This window comes from Nannobrachium achirus, assembly GCF_963921795.1.
Source record: "Nannobrachium achirus genome assembly, chromosome: 11".
In the NCBI taxonomy this organism is placed as follows: domain Eukaryota; kingdom Metazoa; phylum Chordata; class Actinopteri; order Myctophiformes; family Myctophidae; genus Nannobrachium; species Nannobrachium achirus.
The window spans coordinates 43,792,768-43,818,963 of NC_137820.1; the positions used below are offsets into that span (position 1 = coordinate 43,792,768).

General features: G+C 43.1%; 1 protein-coding gene across 1 annotated transcript in view; it reads right to left on the reverse strand.

Annotated features, from left to right (window-relative positions):
* LOC308293601 (UPF0606 protein KIAA1549) overlaps positions 1–25,365 on the reverse strand; it is a gene marked incomplete at its 5' end in the record, with an annotated part of 87,364 nt that extends 61,999 nt beyond the window's left edge. The window contains 3 exons of the mRNA XM_080736188.1: positions 20,075–20,170; positions 20,486–20,546; positions 25,162–25,365. Coding sequence (XP_080592314.1) covers positions 20,075–20,170; positions 20,486–20,546; positions 25,162–25,365 — 361 coding nt within the window. The remainder of the gene's footprint in view (positions 1–20,074; positions 20,171–20,485; positions 20,547–25,161) is intronic.
* Positions 25,366–26,196: the final 831 nt, after the last annotated feature.

Below are 26,196 nucleotides of genomic sequence, written 5' to 3' on the forward strand. Positions count from 1 at the left end.
GTGAATAATGAAAGCAGTAGAGGCCTCAATACTTCATGGCTTTAATCTTAGGTAACGACAAGTCGGGGCTGGGCGCAGCAGACACAAAGCGTGACTCAGGGTTGACATTACAGCAGCCAACAGCTGACAAAGGGCGCCGTAAGAACAGGACGGCCATGCCACTGTCCCCCAGAAACCGTGAGTATGTCACAGTCCACAGGTCTCTCATTGTTGTGCGGCCTGCACTGAGGGATCATTAATTGTCTCTAGTAGCACGACGTGTCCCCACCATGGAGTGAGACTCCCGCAGTTTGGGACACCTTCAAATAACATCCCACAACACGTCAAAGAATGTAGCCATGAGACAATGTTACACCTCTCTCTCTCTCTCTCTCCCTCTCTCGATCTCCATCACTCACTACTCTCTCTTTCTCTCTCTCCTTTCCTCTTTATTTGTTAAAATGTAACAGAATGTAATAAGGATAGGCATTAATAAGCTACCTAACTTCTGCCTAACTTTTTGATCAGGTTAAAATAAATAAATAGATTATTGTAATGTCTCACTGAAAAAATAGTAGGCTTATTGAAATAAACTATTCATGATAATCTCCCCCTCCCTCTCTCTCTCTCTCTCCCTCTCTCCTGCTCTCTCTCTCTTTTCCCCCCTCCAACTCTCTGCCCCCCCCCCCCTTCTCACTCTCTGCTGCCCCTCCATCTCACCCTCTGTCCCCACCCCATCTCTCTCTCTCTCTCTCTCTCTCTCTCTCTCTCACTCATCTCTCTCTCTCTTCTCTCTCTCTCTCTCTCTCTCTCTCTCTCTCTCCCCCTTCACATCTCACTGTCATATTAAGGGAGAATCTGGTTATAACAAGGCAAGATTCAAGTTACTTAACTTTGTTACATCTCATAGACACATAGGAGTGAAAAAAGTGTTTGGTTTCAACAAGGAACGTAGTAAGAGATTAAGAAATATCCAAATATGTGCAATAATCATAGCACAACTGAGTCACAAACACAATCTAAGTGGGATGCTTATTGCTTGACCTCTTCAGTGAAAATAAACAATCAACAAGCTACAACAATCTACAACAATGTTTGTAAGCTGTAGATTGTCTACTCTAGAAGCTCGCACCACAAGCTTGTAGATTTGCCATTTTTTGACAAATTGTATTTATTTATTTTTAAATTGAAAGTGGTTGAAAGTTGTTAAAGTGCTGTATTTTGTGGAGGTCTGTCTACTTGCTGAACACTGTTCCAAATATAGCCTAGAAGATGAGAATGAACTGAAATGAAGTTACAGTATGAATGAAATGATCACTCTCTTTCCTGAGCAGAAAAGAAATAAAAGAATAAAATGCATTAGCCAACTGCCATGATATATAAGACTGGTAAAAATAAAGACTGGGGTGTGATTAGCCTGACAAACGCTAGCGAATTAATGCAAGGAGGATCTCATTTATTCATCAAATGAAAGATGAGGTTCTATATCTTCTGTTGCTCTTAATGAGGACTCCATTTCAGAACATACAGTAGACTGGTCTAATGCAGTGGTTGTTAAAGTGGGGAATGGGGACCCCCAGGGGTCCTTGGTGGGGTTCCAAGGGGTCCCCAGCAAAAGCAGTTAATATGGCGTCACACTCATTTTAGCCACTTTATCCATTTATGTGTTGGCTATTCAAAAACAGCAGATCTACAAGCTCACCACGCGGTTAGTATGTCTGTTATTTTTTATATTATATTATAATAATAATAATATTATATTTTAGTATTTTTAACATAAATCTTCTCTTCTGGGGCTCCTTGGCACCTGTGCCTTATTGTGATTATATTCACAGATCATGTGGTGGAAAGTAACTAAGTACATTTAATCAAGTAATGTAGGCTACTTAAATACAATTTTGAGTAAACTTGAGTATTTCCAATTAATTTCTAATACTTTTACTTTTACTCCACTATATTTATTTGAAAACTTTAGATACTAGTTACTATGTACAGTAGATTTTGATTATTATTACAAAACACAAATTACCCTCTTGGCACTATATACATTTTGGCCATTTTAAAATAGCTGATCTACAAGCTCACAATGTGTCGCGATGCCACGCATTGTGAACTTGTAGATCTACTATTTTCAAAACATTTTATACATGTGAAAACTTCTGCATAATGAGTACTTTCTACTTTTGTACTTGCCAATACTTTTGTACTTTTACTCAAATAAATGTTGAATTCCGGACCTTTAGGGTGCCCTCACACCAAAATACCTAGAGTGGAATCCGCCAATGCATTTCAATGAGAATGGAGTGTTTTTGCAGAAATCCTCTACTGGCAAAAAAACGCTCCATTCTCATTGAAATGCATTGGCGGATTCCACTCTAGGTATTTTGGTGTGAGGGCACCCTTACATGTAACAGAGTATTTCTACATTGCAGTATAATACTTTTACTTAAGTAACAGATGTGAGTACCTGTTTCCACACTGCACAGATCCCATGGTGGAGCAGCGCTTGGAGAGGCTGCTAGTGCCTGTTCTCTGTGTGCTGCGGCAGCGGCGGCGGTGGAGATGAGCACACAGTACATCTATAACATAGGGCTCTGGGGAATTGCTCTTTTTTTGCCATATTGGTGTTGATGATGTACCAAAAAAATAGGTCGCCGGTCGTCTTTGTTCTTCTCTCGCTAACTGTCTTTGTCTCCTTTTCAGAATACTGGGCCAAGGCTACCATAAGAGAAAGGATGTGGGGGGTTGACAATGGTGGATCTGATGTCACTCTATCAAAAAATGCCCATGTAATCCCCGGAATGTGGAATATAATGGAATGTAGAGTCAGAGGGAAGTAGGGTGGCTTTGTAAACACAGCCACTTAAGCTCAATACTTTGTCATATTATGGATAGCAAAAATAGACGATCTACAAGCTAACAAGACGTTGCATGGCGAGTGGCGACACGTTGTGATTAGCTTGCAGATCATCTTTTTTTAATTTTTTATTCTTGCCTATGATGAATTGCCCAATATAGGACAGACGCCAGGTGGAAAGTGGTTAAGTCTTTTACAAATTATGGAACGTATAAAATTTAAAGTAAACGTATTAATGAGACCACCAAAAGCTTTGGTTTATTTTGGTTCCACGGGCTGCTACAGGGCCCTATACACTCTCTCATCTCTCTCTCTCTCTCTCTCTCATCTCTCTCTCCCTGACCTAAATGAGTGAAGCCCTACAGAGAAGCCCTACATCTGACCAAACTGCACTCAACACCTGCAGGCTGGCTGGCTGAGAACCAGTCACGGATGTCTGAATGAAAGCTAAAACATTCTTTTCATCTTTGACGTCAACTCGGCGGGACTTAAGATTTGCTTTTTTCTACAAGGGCAGTCAGTCGCACTGGGGGGATTTTTCTTTTTTAAAAGCGGCTCCTTGTGCTATCTTTTGAATGATGCAACAATCAAAGAGCTTGGCTGGAGATGCAGCGCATTACAAAGAGGCTACTTGTGTTTCAGTGTGATACTGCATATGCGGGCCCTTTTCCATTCAACGAGCCACGCTGCACCAGTTTGAGATGCATGCACAGTGCACCATTCCCAGGGAAACATGTGCAGGGCCGTAATTTCAGAAAGAAATATGAGGGTGGCAAAAATAGGTTACCGCGGCCAGGGATGGACGATATGAACATTTTCATTTTATATCACGATTATTGTGACAAAAGAAATCGCGATCTTACGATATTATCACGCTAATCAAAATCCATTATCCTGGGTAGAACATTTGCCAAAAAATCAGCTGATCTACAAGCTCACCACGCGTCACAATGCGACGCGTTGTGAGCTCGTAGATCGGCTATTTTTTGGCAAAGACATTTGAAAGAAAGTGAAAAAGACTGTATCAAGTACGTATATTATAAGTACCTTTTACCAGTTCAGAGGGTTTAGTGGTACCGGATATGCAGCTCGGCAAATAAAAGGTGGAATTGATCCCAGTGCATGACAGAGGACGATATCACGATATATATAATCTCCATGATACGATTATCGTGAGTGTTTTTTATCACAATAAACGATAATATCGCTTATCGTCCCATCCCTATACACACGGCTCAATTTCTAAAACTGCAAAAACAGTGAATATTGAGCCCAAAATAGGGATGCCACGTTGAAAGGGTTAATAAATGAATGGTTGCATACAATAAAAAAAACAACACAACACAAGGATGACCCTACTGTACTTCTTCATGATGACAACGTCAGATGTCATGCAAGCAAACCTCCATGAATGATTCAAATGGATTTTATACTATACCAGTAAGAAGCTAGCTAACTAGGAACAAGGTTTGGCTAATATGGACTGCTGGGGTCCGAGTGGTTAAGATCTCAAGTCCAATATCCACATATGGAGACTTCATAGGAACTGCGGCCTACCTTTCATTATCAGAATCAGGTTACTAGTCGAGGCACAGGCTGCATTTCAGCCAAACAGCGTGGAATCACACACGCACACCCACACACACACATGCGTCTGTCTGCATGCATGGTCTGTGCGTGTGTGTACTGGTGTGTGTGTGTGTGTGTGTGTAGAAATCTGAGATACCAATTACAGCCCCCCCCCCAACCCCACCCCCGCTAATGATATCATTTCCTATGTTTGCCAGACTTCTTACAGAAAAAAAAAAGAGTCATTTAATGGTTGTGTAATTTAAAAAGAAAAAGAAAAAAAGAGAGTAAAAGCAGAGAAGAAAGGGTCTTTGGTATTAATGCTAGCTAACTAGGAGCCCACACATGGTTCTGTTTTCGAGCTGAGCCCCTTTGCGTGACTCGATCTGTTCGGTTGGCGAGGGCCCCCCCCCCCCCCCCCCGTGTGCAATCCAGCGATCACGACATGACTGTGTTGACGTTCGGTTTGTCGGCGGAGCTTTAAGATGGGAAAGATTCCATTGTTTTTATCAGTGATTTCAATTAGATCCGAGCTGTCAGTCTGACCCCCTCCTCCCCCTCCCTCCCACTGCCGGGGACCCCCCATGCTGTGAGTTCAGTGTTTTAGTGTTTAGAAGAGACGGTGCACTCGGTCCTTCTCAAAACTTTTTCTTGCCAAGGACCCCCAAATTAGCGGACCCCGTCTGAAAGGATGTTGTGCCAGGGACCCCTTTAGAGAAGATTTGTGTTAAAACATTTTTTTTCCAAACAATTAAAATGTGTTAAAATGTTAAAGCTCTATTATAGGCTGATGCTATAGAGCATTGGTTCTCAAAGTGGGGTCCGGGGACCCCCAGGGTTCCTTGAGGGAGTTCCAAGGTGTCCCCAGCTAAATGATGGCCAAATTGACCCGTATGTAACTCAGAGAGTGTACGTACGGGTCCATTTGGTTCCATTTGTACACTCTCAGAGTTAAATTAACATTGATTTTACAAAATAAATTGGGGTCCCATTAAATGGGGGTCCGTAGCCTAATGCGGTGTTTCTCAAAAAGGGGGGGGGGGGGGGGCATCAAAATCATGTTAAACCACTTTAATTACTCTGTCCTAATAAAACTTTTGGCACTTGGCTATAGTGTGTGCGGCCACTTCTGTCTTTTTTAGACACCTCCTGAATTGATTGATTGATTGAAGGCTTTATTAGAAGTTTGCATAGGAAAATGTACAGATTCATGACGGTACAGTTCACTGGTACAAGGTCTACTAAAAGGAGATCCATGAAAAGACTAAGCTTATTTCAACAGGAAACCATTAAAGTATCTCATATAACATTGAATGACAGACAAATAGAACACAGTACTATGCAGTAGATATGTAAAGAAAAAAAGAAAACAGTAGGTCTATACAATCAGTAAGTACAGTATATACAATATATACAAGGAAGGGGCAGGTAACAGTAAGTCTAAACAATCAGTATGTACAGTATATACAAGGAAGGGGCAGGGAGGGTAGGGTTGGGCTAGGTTTTTACCAGTTGTGAACGGCTGCTGCCTGTAAGTGGTTTTTTAGGGCAATTTTAAAGGATGCTAGTGATCCACACTCCTTTATGGCCTTCGGTAAGGCATTCCACATTTTTGTGGTGTAGCAGAAGAACGAGTTCGACCCTTTCTTTGAGTTGACTCTGGGTTGAACGTGATCTGTGGCACTGCCTCTGGTGTTGTAATTATGGACATCCTTAACGTTTATAAAGTATTTTGACAGGTACTTGGGTATCATAGTGGTGTAGTGTATCTTGTACACCAGGCCCATTGCAAGTTGCTGTACTCTGTCATCTACTCTGAGCCACCCCACTCTTAACTGGTGAGTAGCGGTGAGGTGAGTCTGATTGGGAAGGTTAAGCAGGACCCTAATTAGTTTATTTTGGGCTGTTTGGAGTTTAGTTTTTAGGGCTTGTGGGGCGTCACGATACCATACAATGAAACCACTTTAATCGCCTGTACACACCGGCTGCGTCGCCATGCGTTGTGAGCTGGTAGATGGGCTATTGTTGAACAAATGAAACAAAGTTTTAATGTGGAATATTTTTGGAAACATTTAAAGACAAATCTCATATGCTTTTTTGTTGCAGAGCTCGGAATCTGTTCTTGAGAGATTAGGGGGTCCCTTCCCTTGCACTATATAGTTTCAAATGGGGGTCCATGGCCAAACTATTGATTAGTTTGGGGGGTCCTTGACATGAAAAAGTTTGAGAGGCCCTTACTGTAGAAGGACAGCTATAGGGCTTTTTTTGACAGTATTTATACCAAATACTACTATGGGCCGGCGTGGTGGACCAACCAGCCATGGGACTGGAAGACTGAGGTCATGTCTGCATTTCATCAAATATTCATGCAGGCCTTTGCGTTTTTATCCTCGGGGAATCCATTTAAAGATAAGAGAGAGAGAGAGGAAAGGGGGGTAGGAAAGAGAGAGAGAGAGAGAGAGAGAGAGAGAGAGAGAGAGAGAGTGGGACGGAGGAGAGCAGGAAAGGGGGATGGGGAAGGGAGGGGAGGGGAGAGAGAGGAGGGGGTGGGGGGGGTATGAGAGGCTGATTGGGACGGAGGAAGGCAGATAGGAAGAGGGAGGGAAGGGGAGGTTATGAGGACACTGCAGTTAAAAGCAACACTTTAGCCAGTGGTGGAAAAGGTACTCAAATGTTTTACCCAAGTGAAAGTATCAATACTGCAATGTAGAAATAGCCCTACAAAGCTAAACATTATCCTCATAATCTTCACACGATCCCCACTGTTTCACTGCTGGACACTTTAGTGTGCCACACTGGAGAGGATAGTAAATGTTCTCAATATGGTGCATGAGACTCTCCAATCTTGCTCACGCACGCACACGCACGCACTCACACGCACGCACTCACACTCACACGCACACGCACACGCACACACACACACACACACACACACACACACACACACACACACACACACACACACACACACACACACCACACACACACGCACACGCATAGATTTGTATTCATATACTTGGATGCCCCCATACTTGGATGGCCCCGTCCAGGGCCTTGTATTTGAGTCCCCATCCAGGCCCATGCATTTGGGTCCCCATTCAGAATCAATTGGGGTAAATTTACTATAATCAATTTTTTTGTCTTAGGAATGGGACAAATACAAAAAAGATATCATTGAAGTCTCCATGGTTTGACTAATCAATAGAAAATAAGTTATTTTGGGGGTGAACTACTCCTTTAACTTAACCTCTGTTATGTCTAATCCTAACCCCTACCTGAATCTTTTCCTAACTGTCTGCCTAAACTCCACAAATCTTTTTAACCATAAAAACATCCATCTTGTGAGGACCGGGAAAATTGTACTCACAATACTCACAATGTCTATTTCTTTCATTCTACTTTACACACGCACACGCACGCATCCCCAGATTGTCTTGGAAAGACAGGAAGGCAAAGTCTAGTAACCAGATAGGCCCAGAGGACTGTGTCACTCTCCACAGTCCTCTGCTCTGTCTCAAAGCTGGGGAGGACAGAGGGCCTGTCTCAGGCCCCGAGCCCTCTGAGAGGACAAGCACTGTTTACCGTGACAAAAACAACCAGAGAGAATGACCGGGTTGGGCTAGAGGGCCCACAAACTCAATTTAGGGTTCAGAAACAGGGTTACAAAAAAACTGGGTTAAGTGTGAGGGAACAGCAACAGCATTACTGTTATTTGGACATGGAAAAAAGGCCAGAACAAGACCAGAACGAGACTATTTAGCCCAGTGACTCTTAACCTTAACCTTTTTCCATTCAAGGACGCTAGGCGTCCTTGAGATGCATTAGGTCACAGAACAACATTTGATACTTTTGAGCGGTGCTAACCGCTCCTAAATCTGGCTTTGTGTGTATGTATATATATGAGATACTTCAATGGTTTCCAGTGGAAATAAGCTTAGTCTTTTCATGGATCTCCTTTTAGTAGACCTTGTACCAGTGAACTGTACCGTCATGAAACTGTACCTTTTCCTATGCAAACTTCTAATAAAGTCTTCAATCAATCAATCAATCAATGTATGTACGTCCGTCCGCATGTCCGACGTTCTGAGCATGTACAGTATATAAAGGCACTGGACTGGGTGTGATTTACTGTATCTCTGGGACCCCAAGTCCTCAGCGTTTCTTTTACCTCTGAGAGAGTACAAATGAGAGAGTTCCATTTGTACTCTCAGGGTTACAGACCTGTAAAAGGGTCCACTTGGACCCCTGGTGGTCCCTGTGGACCTGACGTTGAAAAACGGTGGTCCTAGCGCACTTTGGCTAGAAAAGAGGCAGAGTTGAAGTCCGCCATCTGCTCTGATAAATATATAAATAATCAGCGCTCGGCTCATTGGAGCACACACACACTTTGGTTGGCGCTCGGCTCAGCATGGCCTCATAGCCTTCGCCTTCTGCCAGAGTTGTGAACTCTGCCTGGCCGGCGGTGGCCGCGCTAAGAGTTCAAAGCGTCGACTGGTGTTTTTCCTCCACACAGCTTGTAGATCGGGCTATTTCCACTATCAATGTTCTTTTTTAAGTATAAAGTTGTCAAATATGTCAGTAATTTCTTTGTATATTTAGGTTATCTGCCACATGCAACTTAAACGCCCAAAAGCCAAACAGAAATGTAATTGTCAACGACAAAAACACAATTAAATTGTTTATTATTGAGAGAAAATTAATCGTCATGTGTCGCAGTGTCATAATCGTGACAGCCCTACACGCACAACAGGCAAGAAAATGCTCAACATCTACCGATCAATGAAAATGCTTAGGTTAGCAGTTCCAGCCTGGTTTGTGAACCATACCAGTACCATTCTTATCATCCTACTTGAAAAATCACACCCGTGTGAACTGAGCGGTGGTTTACCCACCAACCGGTTTACCCCTCCCCCCTTCCCCCCTGTGTGTGTGTGTGTGTGTGTGTGTGTGTGTGTGTGTGTGCGCGTGTGTGTGTGTGTGTGTGTGCCTGGCCTGGCCTGGCCTGAAAACAGCGCCCCTCCCTTAACATGTGTGGTCATAAAAGGTACTACACCACAGGCTTGAGGCTACATACAGACCCACCCACCCACCCACATACAAACAAACATACCTACACACACGGCCACGCTATGGAGACGGTGTGACCACCGCTCAAAAACCCTGTGGCATACGTAGATAACAGAGGTGCAGTTTCTACTGACAAACCCATTAGGGATGACAATCTAGATAGTAGGGGTCGGCAACCTTTTTGACATGAAGTGCCAGATCATTAGATGTAAGAAACATTAGAGCAATAACCCACCTATCTCCCAGACTCCCTCCCCAGTCAGAGTTAGGAGTTTGATCCAATGTAGAATTATGTGCAGGATGTGATTTGTATGTAGACGTGAAAAATGTTCGCCTTAATAACACACACTTCTCATAGCCTTCAGAGTCTCTGAGCGTTGGAGAATGATGTGATTACTGTATCCTGGCTGTTTCATGTTTCTTTCTGTTCAACATTTTCTAACCATTGGTCATCATTAATCTAGTAATTGTGATTGAGCCCCAATAAGCGGGTGTCCAAAAACATCAAAACCCCTGTGCGGCTAATTGACATGTGATTAAATGACGTATGCTTAAATCATTACGAGGGGGGGATTGGCTGCCATAAGGTTTGGCACAGGACCACCCACCGTTGTTAAGGAGCAGTCCTTGATTAGCCAGGATAGCTGTCAATCATTTTTTTAAGTCCAACAACAATATTTATGCTAGATTTGGATGTGTAGGACGCTGAAACTACAGTGGAAAATTGACGTGGTAAAAAAAAAAAAAGGCAACAAGGGGGGGCACGCAAAAATGGCTTCCAGATGTCCGGTCCATAAGCCAGCCAGCCTCCACCGTGTAGCACCTTCATAGCACCATGCACCGCTGGAAGGTAGCTCCACACACTGCACTGAAACAGAGCCGTTAGCAAGGACACGTTGACATGGCCTAGTAGTAAGATATTACAAGATATTAACCCCAGCATCCCCACCTATTCTGGGGGACAAGATTCAGCGAAAATGGCCAATCTATAAGCTCACAATGCGTTGTGCTGTGAGCTTGTAGATCAGCTATTTTAGCTGTATATTTTAAACAGAGGGGGAAAAGTACAGACCCCTGGGGGGAAAATGTTGCGTATGTTGCCCAAAACCGGTTCAAAGTAAACCAATAGGACTGTTTCTAGGTCTAATAGTGCAGGCCGCTGGTGTTTGGCTTTTGATGGCTCTCTAGTTGATGTGCAACTGGGTCCCGGCTCTAATGAATAATGAATGGCCATATTGTCATCGCACGCAGATCACATTTCACATGGCAACGGACCGACCACGCTCCTAATTAGCCAGGGCTGCGTTTGGCCTGGGCCTCGCCGTGTTGCTGCGACTGAGAGAGAGAGGGAGAGAGAGGGAGAGAGAGAGAGAGAGGAAGGGAGAGAGAGAGACAGACAGAGAGAGAGAGAGACAGAGAGAGAGAGAGACCTGGGCAATCAAAGAGAATCAGTTACGCCCTTTTTCTTTTCAACTTTAGAAGCTAATTCTGTATTCTTATGAAACAACCTTTTTCTTTTTTACTCTCTCTGCGAGACTGACGTGAAGTTGTTTCTTTAACAACTTAAACCAATATCCTACACGTAGATAAGATAAGACCTTTATTGATCCTGTGACGGACATCCAGTCACTAAAGACGGCACAGCAGGTTTACAGGGCAAGAGAAAAGTACTGTATACTGTATATACAGCATGATACAAAGACATCACAATGCAACTCAACACCATCAGTAATTGTCCTTTTTTGTTCATTATACGACATACAATAACACTATACAACATACAACACTATACACCCTCAGTATGCTTAGTGCCAGACTGATCACATGGGATTCACTCACCAAGCCTCTATACAGTAGGTCCGCTAGTATTCCCTCAACAACGAACCTCTTTGGCAAAGGTAGTCTAATCTACGTACAGTATACTGTTAGCTCAAAACTGTTGTTGTGAACTTGTAAATTGATTATGTTTGCCAAATGTTCGCCCCAGAATAGGAACGCTGGGGTTCTGTCAGGTGGAAACTTCATATACCGGTATGTCCAAAACTGTTACTTTTCAGGATTCAAATTCCAATTTAATTTACGGGAAAACAAAAAATAAAAAATAAAATAAATAACACAAAAAGTTAAAATCTGGAGTTGAGAGGTTTCTGCCCGACATGGACAATATGAAAAGGGAAAAGAAGAGGGGGAAGTGATATTGTTGGGTCTGGGGGAATAATTATACCTGGGTCACCATGCTACATTTGACCTAGAAACTATAAAATGTTCTTCTGGGTGCATGGAGGAGGAGAGAGCACGGTGGGACCGGTGACTTAACGGCAGAAACAGAACATGGAGCTGTCATCAGAGAACTCCATGCTGATGGACAGTGGTGTCAAATAAGTACATTTACTCTACTCTACTTTCTTTTCCTTCCAATACTTTTTATACTTCTTTTGACTACAGTTATTTGAAAGGTTTAGTTAAAACACCAATTAAGCCCAGTTATAGTTGAATTATAGCTGATCTACAACAATCTTTGTCTTTGAAATATAGTGGAGTTAAAGTCATAAGTAAAAAATAAAATAACACCAAGTGTGAAATGAGCGGTACTTTTTATGAGTTAATTTAGCTAAGCGTCCCGCGATGCTTGGCTAATGAGCCAAGTGTGGGACATACTGTATACATACATTTTGTGTGGTCATTTTATTTCGACAATGCTCTAACTGTTATTCCACACACAGAGCAGTTGCCAAAAGTCTATAGTCTTAAAATGCACTGCAGCAATGAAAAGACTGAAGTAGAGGTTCTTCAAAATATTGGCTTTTACCCGTGAGGGATAAGCATTTTACAAGCTAGGCTATATTTGGTGCATGTAAGGCGGTAACCTAGAAGTGACTTTGCTCTTTAAAATCTAGAGCAAGTGGAACCACCTGGATTCAAACCTATGCACTGGACACCAAACATCTACCGCTGAGCCAAGGGAGAATCCCCTCAGGACCAAAGAGGCAGGACCAGGGTCCTCATCAGGACTCTGGTCCACCGGGTCACGACCAAATGATGCCAGCCTTTGCGAGAAACAGAAACAGCCTGTTTGAAAATGGCAGATCTACAAGCTCACAACGTGTGGGCGTGTTGTGAGCTGCGACTTTACAAAAACATTGTGAAAGAAATGATACATATTTGGAATATGTTTTAAACATTTTTGACAACACAAATCTTGTGTGGGGCTGACATTAGTCTGCAGACTAATACATACATGTATATGTATGTAGCAGATCAACAAGCTCTGTGGTGTATTTAAAGGGGAAGACCACCCATTTTCAATACTGAACTTATGTCATTGATATACCTTAGAGGAGTTGTGTGGAAATAAAAAAAGTTCCTCAGCGTCTGTGTTGCCTAGAACCGGAGGATTGATTTTGGGGTTTGACAGTAAAGTACACTGAGATGACATCACACCGGTGTACTTTACAATACAAACCCCAAAATCAATCCTCCAGTTCTAGGCAACAGAAGGGGGGGAACTTTTTTGAATTTCCACACAACTCCTCTAAGGTATATTAATGACATAGAAAATGGGTGGTGTTCCCCTTTAAGGTTCATTTTGTACTTTATTTTCCAGTTCAGGTTAGAAACTACAGAAGATTAAAAACATTGCAGACTAGCAAACAACACAGTTGCAGCTAATAATAATTAATAATGGGTGTGATAGATTAATCTAACACGCTGATTATTTCTTTGATAAGCTGCAGCTGCGCTGCTTACATCACAATGTACAATAAGGTCAGCCTTATGCAGCCTGCCATGGTCTAATCTAATGTTGTTTTTTTAAACCAGAAATGGAAAACAAACCAGCCTGGGGGTTTATCACCCTTTACATTTAACAAGCCAGTTCAAAGCTATGCTGCTGATTCTACAGCTGAACTGGCAAGAATGACACAAAATGACCCGCTGAATGTGACATGAACAGCTGCCATTCGTACCGGACCACAGCCCCTCACAAGCCGCCCTGTTACTTAAACGACCACAGCCCCTCACAAGCCGCCCTGTTACTTAAACGTGTCTGATGTAATTATGCAGCATAAGTACCCATGCCAACATTACAACTCCTCTCAGGTTATGACACTAACATCATGCAGCCAAGTACAAGCCATTCAAATGAGAAACACTGTGCTGTGACAACCAGATGTAGTATCAGCAAGGATGAATGGCTTTGTTGTCGCTGCCAGGCTGGACGGCCGAAGGCCGAACATCTGAGAAAACGGCAAAGTCCTGTTGCATTCTCACTTTTTATTCTGTGTTTAAACGGTGGCGCAACAGTGATTGAAAGCGCTGTAGTGTGCATGCCAGGTGGCTAGGTGGCAGTGACGCACTGCCAGATAGACCAGTCACGCATGCGTAGAACCACTTCCGTTCATCACATGTTTCGCGGATTCTCCCTTGTTACTCGTTTACATGGATACAGGACGCAGAGCATTTCCAAAGATTTCCACTCTGGAAGGTGATTTCACTTTGTTGTGGATTCAACCTCCGAAAACGCTGTTCCCGTCTTAACGGACATCTGAAAATGTATCTCTAGAGACCATTATGGTGTAAACGGGGCCTAGGTTTTCGTTCTTGTCCTTCCATCCGTGTTGTCTGTGAGCAGCTAACCTCTGGCACCTCTGGCACCTCTGGACCAATCAGCATGACACATTGCACGCATACTCCGTCCCACTAGGCCATAGAAGAATTGCCAACCAACATACAGTATTTCAAATCCGGCTCATGGTGGCACCATAACAGTTTTGGCCTAAAACTCTGACACAGTAGGTGACTCAACTCCCACAGTTGCCAGGATAGCCCTTGTAGGCAACCCAGTCTGGCGTAGATGTGAGCGCATTGACTAGTTTCCTTTCATTCCACAAGAATAAACAAGTAGAATACTCAAATCGCAGTTTTTCTGTTTCTGTTCATGGTTAATGGCTTTTATTATAGGCCTAAATTGTTCCTAAGAGCAGAATAGCAAGCAAGTTGCTCTATATAACAAACTCTCTGCTCATTCCTCCCTCAATCACTTTCCAAAAAGAAATATGTTTAGTCTAAATTTAGAACGCTTAAGTTGAACCAGGCTAATTCAGACCAGAATAGATAGACTGTCTGAAGTCCATCCAAATCATGACGGATTTATGCTCAAGTGTTACAGTGGTGAGCAGTGTGTGTGTGTGTGTGTGTGTGTGTGTGCGTGCGTGCGTGCGTGCGTGCGTGCGTGCGTGCGTGCGTGCGTGCGTGCGTGCGTGCGTGCGTGTGTGTGTGTGCGTGTGCGTGCATGTGTTTAACCGATTAAGCCCTATATATGTCATCGTATGACGAATAATGAAAATGGTTACAAGCTCTGAACTCATCGCATTATGAAATCTTTTGAGATAAAAAACAAAAGGAATCTACAGTATAGGGCATAGCAGTGATCCTGGATTTCTGGTGCCACTAAAAAATCTACCATTAATTTTTCCCATAGAGATTTACAAAAATATTTATATCAATTAGTTTAAGCCTAGAATCAAGCCATCTGGGATCCTAGTAGATCTAGGTTATCTACAAGCTCACAACACGCCGCGATGCGACACGTTGTGAGCTTGTAGATCGGCTATTTCCACTATCAATGTTCCTTTTAAAGTGTAAAGTTGTCAAATATGTCCTTCATTTCTTAGTATATTTAGGTTATGTGTCGTATCTGCCATGTGCAACTTCAGAGCCTACAAGCCAATCAGAAATAAAATTGTCAACGACAAAAACGCAAATCATCAATCGCAATTATTATGAGTGACAATAAATCGTCATGTAAAATGTCACAATTGTGTGACAGTCCTATTAAGGAACTGGTAATCGTCAAAATCCTAGAGGATCCCAACCCTGGTCATCACACATCCAAGGAAGCACTCTATGGTGACAGACAGGCCTCTGCCCACACATGGAGAACATATCTCACACCTCAGATAACCTCTGTACAGCACGGGGTGGGGTCCTGGCAGGGTGACCCTCAGGACCCCTAGGGGGGGGGGGGATTCCAGGGGTTGTCACGTGCGGTAGCTAATAGAGCATCAAAATGTGTTTGGGCTATTCATAGATAGACGATCCACAAGCTCGCCAATCTGCTCCAAAAAAATAAGATTTTTGTTTATTTTTATTTTTATTTTTTTACAAAATCTTCACTTCTGAGAGTCCTTGGCACGCGTGTGTGCGTGCTTGCGTGCGTGCGTGCGTGTGTGTGTGTGTGTGTGTGTGGGGTGGGGGTGGGGGAGTATGTTTCCTATGGAAGCCCATGCATCCCACCCCTGTGTGACAGCCATGTTTTAAAGTCATTTTATACTGTTTTATACTGTGTTGTTTTATACTTGTTACTATGACAACTGAATTTCCCTCATGGGTTACATTAAGTCTGTCTGTCTGTCTGTCTGTCTGTCTGTCTGTCTGTCTGTCTGTCTGTCTGTCTGTCTGTCTGTCTGTCTGTCTGTCTGTCTGCCTGCCTGCCTGTCTGTCTGTCTCTATGTCTGCCTGTCCGCCCTTTATTTGGGTCCATTTGTACACTCTCAGAGTTAAATTAACACTCATAATTGGGGTCCCAGAGATAAAAATGTGTATCAATGTGGGGTAAACCCTTTAATGGAGAGGGCCACTCATTCCTATCTGACAGACACACACACAACGCATTGTGAATGGGGCGTGTCCATGGCGTCTGGGGGGGCGTGGCTTCTGCCAGATCATTAAGAGGCTAATCCAATTACAGTGTCATTTCATGAGCTTTTGGCTACTTTCAAAAGGGACTCCTTTCAATAGATTGTTTGGGTGTATGCGTGTGCATATGCGTCCCTGAGTGCATACTGTATCGTGTGTGTGTGTGTGTGTGTGCGTGTGTGCGTGTGTGCGTGTGTGCGTGTGTGCGTGTGTGTGTTTGTGTGTGTGTGTGTGTGTGTGTGTGCGTGTGTGTGGGGGTGGGGGGGCTGAGTGTGTCAGATCATTTCATTATCGAGGCAAACAGCTATTAATTGGCTGGATTTCCAACCTTGATCTTTGTTTCATGACAGGATATTGGTTTAGCTCATGGTTCTATGCAGTGCTGAAAGAAGTAATCAATTTTTTTTAACTTAAGTAAATACAGTAAAAGTTAAAAAAAATACTCAAGTAAAAGGCCTGTATTCAAAAGTAAAATTACAAAAGTATCAGAATTATACTTACAGAAAAAAAGCATGTTTTTCAAAAATAGCAGATCTATAAACTCACAAGGTCTCATGAGGCGATTTATTGCGAGCTTGTAGATCGTCTATTTTCTAGTATAAAATAGGGCTTAAAGGAGTAGTTCACCCCCAAAATGACTTTTTTGTTGCATTCCTAAGACAATAATTTGATTACAATAAATGTACCCCCACTGATTCTCCTTCAAGTCTCCATGGCGTGAGTAATCAATAGAAAAAAAGTCATGTTGGGGATGAACTACTCCTTTAAGATGTATACTGTGTTTTGAACTAGTAACTAAAGCAATCGAATAATTATTGTAGTGGAGTAAAAAGTACAATATGTGAGCCTCTGAAATGTAAGTAGAAGTATAAAGTATATATTAAAAAAATAAACACTCAAGTAAAGTAAAAGTACGGTACTTGAGTAAATGTACTTAGTTACTTTACAAGCACTGATTCTAAGTTGAGATAGAGCCAAGTGTAGCCAGTGAATCACTTCTTTATGTGCGGCTCCAGAATCACACTGACTTTCTGTCCGGTTTCCACATTATGCAGATCTATTGAAGGCCATGCAGCCAGTGCCCTTGGATCCCTGCACATACAAAGCAGGACAGGCCAGACTCATTCAATACCACAGTTTAACCCAGTGTTTGTCAAGCCTTTTCATGTCAAGGACCCCCAAATTGATATTTATTTGGCCGCAGACCCCGCCATCTAAAACATATTTGTGCCAGGGACAGAGTGCACAATACACTTGCGTGCAATCACGCAAAACGCTAAATCATGCACATTCATATGCTGTGCCATTTGGCACAATATAACTGACTGATTTGGCTAAACCAACGGATTTGACCATCCGTCTACATTTGACGTGGACGGACGGCAGCAACATTGCATGTTCACGAACAAATGACGATCTATGACAGTGGTTCCCAAACATTTTAGCTCAAGACCCAAAAGAGGAATTAGATGTTTGCCGGGGACTCAAAGTAGTGAAAACAGCAGATCTACAAGCTCACAACGTGTAATTTACTTACTTTTTTATTCATGAAAATCTTAGTAAATATAATAATTAAAAAACAAAATGTAGGAAACAAAATATTATGAGACAGCGAAAAATTTGTTCGCGACCCACAAATGTGTCTCCGAGCCAGTGTTTGGGAACCAGTGATTTATGACACTGTCCCTGTCGGTACGAGCAGCGAAGCTGAGGCGGCTGAAGAAGCAGACTTGAGCCATGCGAGGCACCCCCGAGTGAGCCGCTAGGCAAGCTGGTTTTAAGTGTTTTTATTTAGGGAGTCGTCAACTTCTTAAGTACCATGCATAGTCGTACATAAGGACCGCAGGAATACACAAGAAACGGAGAGGGAGAGAACTTTACTTCGTTTGGTCCGGTTTGACTCCCAGTACGTAACACTCCGGATGATTTATCTCCGTATACGGACCCTTACGGACAGCACCCAACTGAACGGACTGAACGGACTGAAGATGTATCCGTAGCAAGAAGTACCCACGGCCACCGTTGTCAAACATAGGCGCAGTAGTAAGGAAAATTACTTTTCCTCTGCTCTATGACAGCGGTTCTCAAACTATGTGTCCCAATGATAAATATATTGTATCAAGAAACGGTAAAAAAGGAACGTCGCAACTCGCAACAGGACGGCTTGACACACACACAAACACACACACACACACACACACACACACACACACACACACACACACACACACACACTCTGCTCTAACAGCGGTTCTCAAACTGTGTGTCCCAATAATAAATATATTTTATCAAGAAACGGAAAAAAGGTTGTTACACAACCACTTGAAGAGGACGCCTCGACGCCTCACTCATCACGCATCAACAGTCATCAGCTGAGCACAGACAGCGAGGCACACAAGTCACAAGAAGAGACGATGATGCGGCTCATTTATTACTTGGGAATTATGTTCAATATATGAGCGGGTGTGTACGTGTGTTTTGTTATAATTAGCCTACTCCGGGTCCGCATCCATGTGGTTAAATGTGTACCCTCGCGGAGTTGCATTTACCGCGATAATGTTGCAGACAGACAGCAGATCCAGTCCAGACTGTTACCACGTATTTATACTGTATCAAACATCACGGCGGGTCAAAAATCTGTGGTTCTACATATTTTGGCTAAATGCTTCGGTTTTTACACGTGTGAGAACCACCTTCATGTGGCGCGCGGACTCAAACGGGAGCAGAATTGGAGCGGAGAGCGGGTCGGCACATAAATAACGTGCATGTCTACTATGAATGGCGACGTAATTACCGTACGTAGTTCCTCACCCAAAACGTACACAAAATCAACCATACGTAACTATAAATGGCCCTTTACAAGTTGGGTTTGAGAACGGCACTTCCGCATTCCAGAGTGGCTGGGATTACCAGGTCCGTTGACGGGACGGGGTCACCTGTTACCAGGCCTGTCACAATTATTATATAATTGTCTAATCGCAATTATTTGACATAATTGCAATTATTTTGTCATAATCATCATAATCATTTCCGTGTTGATTTTCTTTTCAAAAAATATATTTAGGTTATGTGTCATATCTGCCATGTGCGACTTCAAAGCCTACAAGCCAAACAGAAATGTAATTGTTAACGACAAAAAAAAAATTAAAAACTTCATCACAAATATTTGAGTGACGATTAATCGTCATGTAAATGTCATAATCGTGACAGCCCTACCCGTTACGTCAAATTTGCCGGTCAAATGTTGTGCCAAGACTATTAGTACTACTTGAGAGTGAGAGCATTTTTATATGCATTAGCCTTGACATTTTTTTAATAGCTTTTTAACTTTCCCCCAGGAGTGCCTTGGTCTAAGCTTCTATTTTAATAAGCTCATTATTATAAGCTTCATCTATTTTGTCACCTTTACACCAAAGAGCACCTTGTTTAGGAGATGTTTACTCTATAGCCAAACAGATGCACTCCTTACTCTAAAAACCAATGATGTCAATAACATCACCTGTACTTAAGCCTGACACCATCGTGCAATGACAATAGATGATATAGAAGCTCACAATGATCGGCCATTTGAAAATAGACAATCTATAAGCTCACGATGCAACGCGACGCGATGTGACGCATTGTGAGCTTGTATAGATCTGCTATTTTCAAAATATTTTTGTGACACAGGACATTCTGTAACAGTACTTTCACTTTTGGTACTTTAAGTACATTTTTATGCCAATATTTCTTGTTCTTTTACTCAAGTAAATTTTCAATTCCGGACTTTTACTTGTAACTGAGTACTTCTACAATGCAGTAGCTAATTGATACTTTTACATAAGTTAAAAAAGATGCAAGTGCTTTTTTCCACCACTGCAGGTCAGTGGATCGTGATATTCTTGTGTAATTTCTGATTTGGCTTACCTGCAACATCAGCGAGCGCCGAAACCAACACCGCCGCAAGGCCCAGAAAGGCCACATGAAGGGCGGCCGCAGAGCCGGGCCTCGCCGTGGAGCTGCCTGGAGGTGGGAGTAAACCTGCCATCGTACGGAGGTCAAGGCATCTTCTGCATCTCAGGGAGCGCAGGCGAGTGTTTTCTTCACTTTACCACCCAGCGGATGGCTGCTCAGACGGCTTTGATGAGCACACAGGGAGGAAGGGGGGGTTCAGAGTGTCTTGCTCAGGGACACTTGGAACCGGCAACCTTCCCGGTTCCCCAAGATGGCCTCTCTACCCACTCAGCTGTGGGTGTCCGTTCGTTCGGAGAGGATTCATCATGCTGTACGCAGGCTTCAGACTGTGGGTGTTTCTTTGGCTCGGGCGCCTCTTCTTACCTGCTTTGGTGTAAACTCCTTCAGGTTTTATCCGTAACGTGTGTTTTCTATGGTCTTCAAGCTGGAAATGAAACAAGGTTGTGTCGTTAGAGAAAGATATTGGCTCGTGCCTGACATGCATGAAAAGGTCTCAGTTGAAATTCGCTCAGATGCAGTATAATAACAGGTGTGTGTGTGTGTGTGTGTGTGTGTGTGTGTGTGTGTGTGTGTGTGTGTGTGTGTGTGTGTGTGTGTGTGTGTGTGTGTGTGTGTGTGTGTGTGCATACATGCGTGTGTGTGTGTGTGTGTGTGTGTGTGTGTGTGTGTGTGTGTGTGTGTGTGTGTGTGTGTGTGTGTGTGTGTGTGTGTGTGTGTGCACTTGTGTGGAGAGAGGTTCAACACAGGTGACATTCCCATAGCATAGCAATGATTTCTCTCTCTCTCTCTCTCACACACACACACACACACACACACACACACACACACACACACACACACACACACACACACACCTTAGCTGCCATGTTTATAAAAGCCATATAACATGTTCAGGGGTCCATTTGGATTTTGTACCCCCAACAAGGTTTGATTGAGTTGATTGATTGAATAGGCTACTTTATTAGAGGTTTGCTTTGCATAGGGAAAGGTACAGGACAGTACAGTTCACTGATACAAGGTCAAGGAACAGGATAAAGACCACAATACATCTTTTGGGCTCGTTTGAATTGGGGGTTCAAATAAACTCAGTGGATTTTTACAATGCATTACATCACTGCTGAAAGTGAACCTCCATCATGCTATTCTTCTGCATATAGCTGTAGCCTAAATTCACAAAGAGGCATGCATGATACATCCCATTTAGAGGCAGACACATGGGGGATCATAATTAGTCCGTTTAGTAGGCTAACTATAAAGGCAACCTCATGGCGTTACGCATGACCAGATAACTGACTGCATGCACACACACACACACACACACACACACACACACACACACACACACACACACACACACACACACACACACACACACACACACACACGTTATTATTGATGTGAGGGAAACGCATGCATGACAAAGAAAGGGACGAAAAACGAAACGCACACGGGCTCATCAGACCACACACACACACACACACACACACACACACACACACACACACACAGCACACTCACGCACGCACGCCACACACACACACACACACACACACACACACACACACACACACACACACACACACACACACACACACACACACACACACACACACACACACACACACAGCGAGCACACACACGCACAAAAGACCCCGGCGCTCCACACGCACAGACATATAACGTTACATTTCCCCGTTACATTGCATCATCACGATCTGTTGTCCCGTTACTTAAATATGACTCACTGGATAGCCAGCAGCAGACAGACAGACAGACCAGACAGGCTGAACACTTTGAAATGATCCCTTAAAAGCTCATTCCTGAAGATCAAAACATATTGTTGTTCAAATGTGATTGTGTTGTTATCTTCAATAAAATGTTTCCACAACTATAGCTCAGTAACCTACCACTGCAAGCAACGTATTCAAAGACTTACCCCAAAAAAGGGGGGAGCTCCAGTGTCCAGATAGCACTAATATATGTGTATATTCCTTTGTATGTCCTCGGAGAGATAGAAATCCATGTCAAAGCATGCAGTTTAAACTAAAAATAAAGTTGCATTATGGTTCTGAATGCTGTTCGATCATCACTGGCTCCTATCTGCCTCTCAGTCTCATCTGACAGACACTGGTAACACTGTAGCTGCTAGCAGTAGTCCCGTCACGCCCCGCCCTCCTGGCGCGTCCGATTGGCCCTCGGCGTCTGCTGCCCGACGCTGATTGGCTCCGGTCTCTTTCCGTCAAAGGAGAGGGGGGGCGTTAAGTTTGGTTGTCCGCCCCCTCCCTTCGACTGGCGTCTGTGGCTTCCAAGGCAACGTAGGTCGTCTCGTGCGATCCATTAATACGAGACTTTTTTTTAAGCCTGGAAAATAGCAAATCTACAAGCTCACAACGCGCAGCGGACAGCCGTTGTGAGCTTGTAGATCTGATATTTTTTAGATTTCTTTATAGTTTAAAGCCAATTAAATTAAACCCCGAATAGACTTATTTTAGTTTACATTTACAATGATGCGTATTCGGTAATAGTGATTATCATTACCATAACAAGCTGAGGTTGTCCTCCCGACCCTTTAACATGTGTTGCAAGCAGAGTAGAAAGTGTAGGCGGCCTACACAGAGAGAGAGAGAGAGAGAGAGAGAGAGAGAGAGAGAGAGAGAGAGAGAGAGAGAGAGAGAGAGAGAGCGAGCGAGCGAGCGATGAATCTAAAGACATATTAACAACACACTTATTGTGTGATTGAATATTAGAGGAAATAAGTGAAAGACAGCCTAATTACGTTGACGACTGACGAGTGCGTAGATCCAGCAGAAATACTAGTGTATGCTGCCACCTAGTGGTAGCGTTAAATAGGGCACAGTTTATAATAGTCCACTGGTTCTTAAACATTTTCATGTCAAGGAGCCCTATATTGATCTGTATTGGGTCGCGGACCCCCATCTGACAATATTTTGTACCAGGGATCACTATTAGAGAAGATGACATTTTCAAGTGTTCAAACCTGACATTTCACAAATAGCAGATCTGTTTTTGCCAGACCCATGAAATGGGTAGGCCTACATAAGCAAATGTCGGTCTGTCCGGGTTTTCTATATAAAGGGTACCTATATATGATGATGACATGATGATGACATGCCTACAAAAGGCATGATGTCATAAATGATGATGAGAACCGGGGTCTGGCACAACCAGGTTGACCTGGTCTAGTTGCCAGACCCATGAAATGGGTAGGCCTACATAAGCAAATGTCGGTCTGTCCCTTTTCTATATAAAGGGTATATATGATGATGACATGATGATGACATGCCTACAAAAGGCATGATGTCATAAATGATGATGACAGACAGGGGGTTGGCAGAACCGGGGTCTGGCACAACCAGGTTGACCTGGTCTAGTTTTGATAGCTGAAGCATAAACTATTAGCCTACATTACTGCACTCTGTCAAGGTGCCAACTTGCAACTTGTGCACTCGTAACCAAATTTGGCCTTGTGCACTCGTAGCCAAATATGGCCTACTTGTGCGCCAGCAGAGCGCGCAAGTAGGGTGATCAGGGTGTCTCTATGTGGCACCAATTTAGACAAAATGGCTAATTGGTGCCAAATCGGCCAAACGCTGCTCCCTCATTGGCTAATTGGTGCCATATATAGACAGGTTGAGTTCAAAGGCCCTGCTCTCTCATTGGCTAATTGGTGCCAACGCTGGTCCCTCAGTGGAAAGAAAGGCGTCCAGATTTAGGCCTACTGTAAATGCAGCTAGGCTTGGTGCCAAATTCAGACAGGTTGAGCCCCTGCTTTCTCTCTCAGCTAAGGGGTCCTTTGCAGATTTTGGATTTCGAAAAAAAAACTCAGCAATGTGCAAGAACCTTTACCATTTGAATTTTCCCCTTTCAGTGGGTAAAATGTATTCACTAATAGATGAATGGCCATATATGGAGATCTCTGTGTCAGTCCTTGTTCCTTTTATGCCCATATATGGAGATCCCTGATGTCATCAATATTAAGCCCATATATTGGAATTCCCATATGGACATACTGTGCAGAGATATCTACAAGTATGATGTCAGTCATCTCCATATTTGGGAAAAGTAAAAATGTTGCCGTTCAAGTCAATGGAGAAAATGTATTCACTAATAATTTAATATAAATTAAACTATATATAATGTAGCAAAATGCAAGAGCACGATTCCTGATGAAGCCGGTTAATTTGACATATGGCCTAAGTGAGTGCCACAAAACTACGGAGTAGCGCAGCAAAATAAAGTCTATCTGGAAAGATGTGCATGTGCATAATAAGACTGTAAGTCACACAACTCAAATGGTACTGTATGTCATGTTAAGAATATAAGGTGCGTATGAATTCAGAAAAATAGAATAATACTTGCTCACCTATGTGGCAGAGTAGGCCTAAATATGTCCCTTACATCCAACTTTCACTCTGTGGTAAATACACATTTCCTATGGTGTCAGCCTCTAATATATTGTCTCTGTCGGATGGAAACCTCATGTCCGAAACAGTTACTTTTCAGGAAATAAAACAAATAGCTAAAGTAGCCGATCTACAAGCTCAAAACACGTCGCTTCTCGCCGCTTATATCAGTTAGATCTGCTACTTTTGATACTTTTGTGTTCAGTGTGATCAAGTGGGGCATACCGTACATTTACGGAAAAACACGAATATGGAGAGCGAGGTTTCTCCCCGACAGCAACGAAATGTAAAAAAATCAGACCTAGTGTGAAGTGAGTGGTGCTATCTATGAGTTAATTTCATTAAGCTTGTCCAAGGTGAACCTGGGCACAACAAACTTTGAGCGCTTTGTGCCAAGATGTAGGCTAGGTGTACAGTAGGCCAGGCTTCAGAGCCCGGACAACACACTTTGAGTAATTTTTGTAGGCCAGATGTAGGCCACGCTTCAGATCCCGGACATTCTTTTGGGTCGGGACAAAGCCAGATGTTGGAGCTTAGCTCCTTCCTGGAGCACCGCTCAAAAATACACTACTTGTTCATTATTTTCATTCCTTGGCTGAAGATAATGTTGCTCACCCTCAGCGCCATCAGCCTCTTCCGCTTGAACTTCATGTTCCCATGGTGCATCACTGCACCTGCACACTTGAACTTCATGTTCCCATGGTGCATCACTGCGCCTGCACACTTGAACTTCATGTTCCCATGGTGCATCACTGCACCTGCACACTTGAACTTCATGTTCCCATGGTGCATCACTGCACCTGCACGCTTGAACTTCATGCTCCCATGGTCAGGGACATGCAGAGAATGTTAGAAAGGCAGGGGCTGACATTTCTAAGAGGGCCTTTTGGTGAAAATATTGAAAATAGCAGACCTCCAAGCTATTCTTTCAACATACGATGATGCATTCAAGTTCAGAAGTGTTTGGACAAGGCAATTTTCTTGAATGCTGCATTCAGGTATGGCATGGAAGGGGGTGTTTGTGTTTCCTTCACCATAGTAAAAACTGCATTCATGGTCTGGAGAGGGCACCTTTTACAGGCGGATAAAAGGGCAGGGGCTCAAGCCCCCATTTGATGTCTATGTGTGCATGTGCATGCCCATGGTGCATCACAGCATCTGTAAACCTGTAGATTAAGTGCTTCTCTGTGTATGCCAATGTGTTCACAAGATTGAGATTAAAACATTAGATTAGCAATCACTTTAGAAAGTACATTCACTGCATGTGCACATGAACTGAATGTTAGAATTCATTTTAAAATGTTTACTGATATCAATGACCTCCAGCTACAGTACCAGTCATCAATGCTGGCCACAGTGATCTGACACATACTGTAGGCTACTGCACAATGGGAAGTCATAAGGGATGTTGGTGATCATTAGACACATATCTTTAATGGGTGGGATTAAAAGGGGGTGACATTTATTCATTCAACGCAACACATTGTGAGCTTGTACAGCAGCCATTTTTAATAGGGCTTAAAGAGATAGTTCACCCAAAACGTTTTCTATCCATTGCTCACCCCATGGAGACTTAAATTCATGGATGTGTCTTTGTTTTTGTCGCATTCCTAAACCAATAATTTGATGACCTGCAGTGGTTCCCTATGG